The sequence below is a fragment of the Protobothrops mucrosquamatus genome, unplaced genomic scaffold, assembly GCF_001527695.2.
Source record: "Protobothrops mucrosquamatus isolate PMUCROS unplaced genomic scaffold, P.Mucros_1.0 scaffold_294, whole genome shotgun sequence".
Lineage (NCBI taxonomy): Eukaryota > Metazoa > Chordata > Lepidosauria > Squamata > Viperidae > Protobothrops > Protobothrops mucrosquamatus.
Genome location: NW_015386370.1, coordinates 1,814,350 through 1,820,941, shown reverse-complemented (window position 1 = coordinate 1,820,941; position 6,592 = coordinate 1,814,350). Strand labels below are relative to the sequence as shown.

Sequence of the window (6,592 nt, the reverse complement as noted above, 5' to 3'; positions counted from 1 at the left end):
CAATTTGTTGTTCCTTCTTTATTTCCTATAACCCTGAGATTTCCTAGTGATCACCCATCGAAGCTCCAATCAGGGCATTCTTATCTACGGTATCTTTCTCAAGGTTAGTAGAGAGCAGCAAGGTGCTGCCATTTGCTGTATAGACGGCTATTTTAAGGTCAGGGCTGGGGGAGAGATCAGGTCAAGATGTGTGGCCCAAGGGCCAGTCTGATGTTGCCCAGGGAAGTCTGAGCCATTCTAAATGGCAGTTGAGCAAAAGGCCAAAAACAAGCGCATTTCACTGAGCCATTCGCGTTGGGACGCACTAAGTCGTCCAGTAATGGACTAGATACGGTAATCCTATATTGTATTTACCCGATCGGCTAAGTCGAAACAAAATACTCGTACGCGCTGCTCTATTTTCCTCTCCTTCGTTTTAGCGGCCCGAAGCAACGCTTGGGGCAAGAAGGGAAAATATACTAAAAATCTAAGAGAAGCGAAGTTGATTAGCCACGCCCGGGATGGTTTCCTAAAGAGCCCGCCGCCCGACCGCCATGCAAATGAGATTCTCCGGCAGGACCTTCAGCTAATCTTCCTAGCCGCTAATTAGCAAAGCAAATAAGCAGCCGGGGTTGGGAGTCACCTCCGGCGTCCGCCTGGCTTCCCGGCTTTCGACTTTTTTTGGGGGGGGGGGGGGGATACTTGGCTCTTTGCGGGGAAATCGCCACGCGCGCGCGTTCCGGCTAGCGGGGGGAGGGGAGGGGATCCCTAAATGCGAGGGTGGGTTCGCCGAGGCCGGACTGGAAGGGGGAGGCGGCGGGGGCGGGGGAGGAAGGAGGTCTGTGAAACGTCAGAAACAGCACAAAGCCTTTGCCACGTAAATTAGAGGCTCCCGTTAAGTCTGGCTCTGCCCTCCCGAGGGCCCTGGAGCTTCCCCGCTTGCCGGCTTGCCAGGCTGCGCCGTTACAAGTGCCAGAGGGCCGCTCGGTCGGGAACCCCAACGGTAAGCGGCCCGGAGCTAGCGCACTTGCCCCAGCAGCCCCCTGCCCTCAGCTCGCGGGCCGGGAGCTCCGCTGCGCCGCTAAGTCGGCGGGAAGCCTCGGCAAGACGTCCGCCCTTCCCGCCTCATTGCTCGCCCGGCTAGCCAAGGAGCGCGGCCAGCTAGGGAGACGCAGGCGGGTGGCGGGGTTTACGCTTCAGTCGAGCTTTGCTGGGTCTGAGGAGGCTGGATCTGCCGGCTTTGGGCCGCTCCGCGCGGCTTCCCCACCTAGAGCAGCCTCGGTGGCCCGGAAAGCATCAGTGGCCGGCAGGCTTGGCCGGGCGCCTTTCATCCGGGGCTCCCTTCGTCCTCCTCTGCCTTGGCTGCCCTCCGCGTACTCGGCCGGGGGAGGCAAAACCATGACTTCCAGCTACGGGCGCGTCCTGGAGAGGCAGCCGGCCGTCCTAGCCACGCGCCTGGAGAGTCCCAGCAACCTCGACAGCCTGCAGGCAAAGAAGAACTTCTCGGTCAGCCACCTGTTGGATCTGGAGGAAGCCGGCGACTTGGTGGCGGCTCAGGCCGACGAGAGCGTCGGGGAGAGCGGCCGGAGTCTCCTGGAGTCGCCGGGGCTGACCAGCGGCAGTGACACTCAGCAGCAGGATGGTAAGTGTGGGAGCCGCGGCTTCCCGCCGGCCGCGCGCTTCGCCAGATTGCTCTTTTGCCCTCCCTTTCGGATGGCCGCGGAACAAACGGTCGCCTGACAGCTAAGCATCTGACCCAGGAACCCGGCTTCTTAGATACCCACGTGCACACACACCCGTGACACGGCATTTTCCGGGCGGGATAGACAAAGGAAGAAACCGAGGATAAAGCAGATACATACGTGCGGAAACGATGCTGTTCTATTTTTTAAATGATCTGCCCATTCCAGGGCTTGGGTATTGTGGTCCCTGCAACTTAGCAGGAACAAATATCTTGAAGTTAATATTAGAGCTCGTTCCTATGAACGTAGTTTCCCTTCTTTCCTTTCCTTCGCGAATCCAGACCAGTTTAATAACCAGGACTCCATTCTGACTTCGACTAACCGGAAGCGCAAATTCACGTCCCCATTTTTTCACATTTTATAGTGAGGCGTGAAAAGATAACGAGAAGCCAACTCGTATTGGGAAAAGCTTTTCTAAATCCAAGAAAAACGGGCGTGGGGGAAATACAGATCACTTTCAGTCCGAGGTATTTAAGATAGAGAGCTTCCAGCGGACCCACCGGGTCGCACCCCACAATTGAAGTTTCAGAGGTCCTCGTTTGGGGAAAAAAAAAAGTCTTGAACACAAGAGACTTACTACCAAGTAAGCATGCGCAGTAAGAGGCCGTAAAGTTTACAGGCGCGCGGCTTCTTTCCCTCGAATCTCGGCTCCGAGGATTTGGAGATTTTGAGCGAGGGCGCCGTGCTCGCTCGCTTGAAAAAGCTGGCTGAGTCGAAGTGCCCTTCCGCAAAGTCTCTGAAGAAAGACAACGAGTTTCCCAGGCCGGGAGCGGTGGCCGGGCTGGGAAGGGAAGGGGGGCAAAAAGTGAGCGGCCCCAGCAAGAGGGCCCTCAAGTGAGGGCCGCCGAAGGCTTTGCTGCCTCGGCTGGGGCGTTGTAGGCCCACAGCAGACAGATGGCCACTCTTCTCGGAAAACTGAAGTTGGGTCCGTCTTTTTGGAAACACTCCTGATCCGCGAGGAGAAGCTGTTACCCACCCACCCCCTTCCCCGGCCTGCTGCTGCAAAGCGCAGAGCAAGCCGGAGCGGGCGGCTTTTTCTAGGCACCAGCCCGAGCGGTCAAGCAGAGCTTTGGGGGGGGGGGGGCTTGTCTTGCAGGTCGTTCCTTGATCCCCTGAATTTGCTTACACTCTATTCCCCCCGGGCTTCTCACGGAAGCATTTTAGCTTCTTAGTCAATCGTCGTTGAGCTACCCTAAAACCCTAACCCGAGCTTCATTGTCGCGGCAACCGCCATTAGGAAACCTTATAAAGTGAGGAAACGGAGTTTCGCCTGCATGATTTTCCTTGGCTTCAGAGGGGTTGTATGCGCGACCCGCAGGTTTCTCCAACCTCGGGAATGGTTTTAGGCCTGAGTGGAGCGAGGCGAGCCCTAAACTGGCTGCAAAGGCTGCCCGCCGGCTCGTTCCCAGAGAGTTCCTCTAAGAAAAAAGAGCCGTCTCGCGCCTCTCTTCTTCATGCGATCGGCTCACCCCCTGACACTCCTGGAGTGTTGCCCTGGCCATTAGGCCGATCAGAGTCGGCCGTTTTAAACCAGGTTGGTCTCAGGATGTTTTAAAGAAGAATTCCCACCTAAAATAGGTGGATTTTCTTGGAAATGAATACAATGGGAATCAGAAATGAGTGGTCCATCTGCCTGAGTGCGATGGTAGAGACTCTGCCAGGAATAACTTCGACTACTCTCCAGAACTAAAGGGCAGCCTTGGAAGTGAAGTCCAGTTCTCTCACGGTACTTACTTCCAAAAGAGATGGGTTAAGTCAGAGTCATCTCAAGGGAAATGTTCTTTCAAATAACCGATTGGGGATGAGGGACTAGAGTTTTCAGGACAAATCAGTCTGGCTGCAAAGGCAAAGCTTTTCGACCCCACCTAAGCTCGTTGCACAAAATGCCCCCCTGGTTTACTTTATACGGGGAATGCTACTTTGGTGGCTTAAATCTGATCGGTCTGCACTTTCAGTACCCTTGAAATGTTATTTCAGTGTCAGAATATAGGGTTAGAATCCATTTTCGATCAAGGGAGTTTTGACTAGAATGTAAAAAGGGGCACTCCCAGCAACTTCTTAGTTTTACAGAACTTTCATTTCGGTGAAAAAGGAGAACCGCCGACTGGGGCAAAGTAGTGGAGGCGGCACATTCCCGTTATGCCTTCTTACCGGTAGTTGCTGGACAAAGCCGGCAGATTCGGGAGAAAGTCGCGCTCTCTAGAAGGACTATAGCCAAGCTTTCCCCCGGGAATTATCACAAAGGATGTTCCGGTGGGATTAGGAGACACAGCGGAATGAGGCACAGTGATTTTACGACTACGTGGAAGACCGTTGGGTGGGCTTCGAAACATAAAAAGTTACCCATTTGCACTGTCATCAAGAAATATGTGAAGTGGATCTGCTGCAGGATTTGTGCCCTGCTAAGGTTTCGGTATAGGGGAACCCTGTTCAAATATCTTGTTGATTTTTTTGCCACCTCGTGAATTTGTGCACCGGGAGACAATTAGCACCGCTCACCAACTAATCAACTAAGCCAAACCCTGCGTCCCCATATAGCAGAGTTGCCCGATCTTGAGGCAGCGTTCCTTGAAAAGAATCTGCCTCCGAGTGAAGCTTCTTTCTAGCAAGAAGCCTCTTCTTTGTCCCTTGAGAAGTGGTGGCGGTAAAGATCTAGGGAGGAAAGAGGCAGACAAGGGCAAGCTACAGACAGGGCTATGAACCAGGCTGAACCCTCGGCAGAGGGAAAAAACAAAATTATTTGTATTATTGGTGGACTGCTGTGTTCTCTGTTCTGGGGAAGGGGGCCCGGCGCCGCCTCCTCTCTGGCTGAAAGGGAACTCTTCACCCCCAGCGTTCCCCTTTGCCCAGGCTGGGTGGTTAGATGAGAGAGCTACCTGTTTTTAAGGGGAGAGGCCTCGCTCAAGAAATGGTGGGAGGACGGGCTTGGGTGTCCTTCAGGGGTGGAATCGATTTGGAGGGAGGGGAGTCTGGGTTGAATAAATGGATGTGTTTGTTGATATTTCATCACTTAAAAAAAAATAGTTCCCAAAGTTACTGTGACTAAACCAGAGAACCTGGAAGAATGAAAACGACCTGGTTTTTGAATTCTTCCTCCTCTTCTTTTCCTCTCAGCTTCCCTCACCTTTCCTATCTTGCAGAGAGAATTTTATAAGACTAGCTTGAAGTTGCAGTTCTTTCTCTATTTCCCTATCCATCCAGATTACAGGAGGATAAATTATTCAGTTCTTAATGAATCGTGCAGCCTGTAAGGGTCTTCCCTTCGTGGTGCAGCAGACTCTCCAGAGGCAAAGCAGAAGAAAAGTTACATAATTTAGTCTTACAGACTCCAAGCCAGCCGCTGAACATCTTCTTGCAGGAAATAAAGGAAGGCCTAGACTCTCTAAACTGCATGACTTTTTCACCTACTAGTAGCGAGAAATATCAGTTTGTGAATAGCAGCTAATCTGATCAACTTGACAATTAAAAACAAAACAACTCTCTGGGTAAAAGGATCCAAGCTCTTTTTTTTAGAAGAAAAGGTACCACCGAACAGAACAAGGAGTCGGTGTCTTTGAATTTACACCTACTGTAATTATGAGCACGGTATAAGGACTTTTGACCCAGTTGTCATCCGCAAATATATGTTGCCCATTTGCAGCTGACAAAGATTTTGGCATTTCTACCTGGATTTTTAAAAATGTTTATGATGATTATGTGAGTGATGGCTATCTATATGAACAGAAGGGATCTTACAGGGCCTGGTGGAAAATCCTGCCTATCTCCAAAGTATGCCTGCCCTGTCCTTCTAGATTCTGTCAATCAAAACAAGTAATTATGGTTTTCAGATCCTGAAGGAGGCTGATTTGCTTTTCCTATTGCCTGATGAAGAATTGTGTCTTGCTGCAAAGCTTTCATAGCCTCGTTTCATCATGCATTTTTTTTTGGGGGGGGGGGGACGGTTTAAAATCCATGACAATTATTCAGATTAAAAACAAAGCACAAAACTGTCAAGATCAACATGAATTTGCTTCGTGGAGTTTTTCTGGAGGAATGAGAGCATACCAGTGCGGGTCGGAGGATTGCAATAATCGTTGCCGAAAGTCCCGCGCTGCTCATCACCTTGCTTCAGAACCACTTTCCTGCCCGTTAATTAAGAAGCCCTTCAACATTCCGCTTCAGCAGATGTCTGCATAAATTAAAAGTTTGCTGGCGAACACGGGCTGTGGTCCGAATAAAAACCAGAGAACATTTGCTCTTAAGGAAATAGTCTCGGTTACCCACTGAAATCGATGCAGCTGATAGCGATTCGATCAGAAAAAAAAATCTGGAATTGGGGGCAGAGTGCCCATTTAGCTGAATGATTTGCCTCCCATTCTAAAATATCCGCTCCCGGTTTGGGATGTTTCCACTGAGCTTCTTCCCTCTTCGGTGTGAACTTGTTTTGAATGAGCTGTTTAGATCCGATTTATTTATTCACTGATTAACCGGTGAAAAAGCAATGACCTTGACTAAAATCCAGCCTTAAACTAAGCACTTCTACTGATTGCGATTTAAAAGCAGTTTCAATTTATTGGGCTTTCGACCAAGTAAAGAGGATTAAGAATGAATAACCTCCCCAACCTCTTTTGCATTTCGTACATATTATTTGTCTGTACGATTTCCCTTTTTAAAGGTGGCCCTATTTAAGAAGTGCGATACTTTGGCTGAGACTCCATCTGATCTAGGGAAAATGAGTATTTTGCATTGATTCCAATGATGTTTCTTTTCTACATAGTATTTGGAAGTACATTCCACTAAACAGCTGAGCTGAACTCTTTCCAAATGAATAGATTTATATTCACATTCATCAGCGGAATCGATTTTCTGAGGTAATTTGTGGTAGAGTTTGG

The 6,592-nt window shown here is 50.3% G+C and overlaps 1 protein-coding gene across 1 annotated transcript in view; it reads left to right on the top strand.

Moving 5' to 3' along the window:
- The first annotated feature begins 1,377 nt into the window (after positions 1-1,377).
- PRRX1 (paired related homeobox 1) overlaps positions 1,378-6,592 on the top strand; it is a 75,588-nt gene continuing 70,373 nt past the window's right edge. The window contains exon 1 of the mRNA XM_015832028.1: positions 1,378-1,621. Coding sequence (XP_015687514.1) covers positions 1,378-1,621 — 244 coding nt within the window. The remainder of the gene's footprint in view (positions 1,622-6,592) is intronic.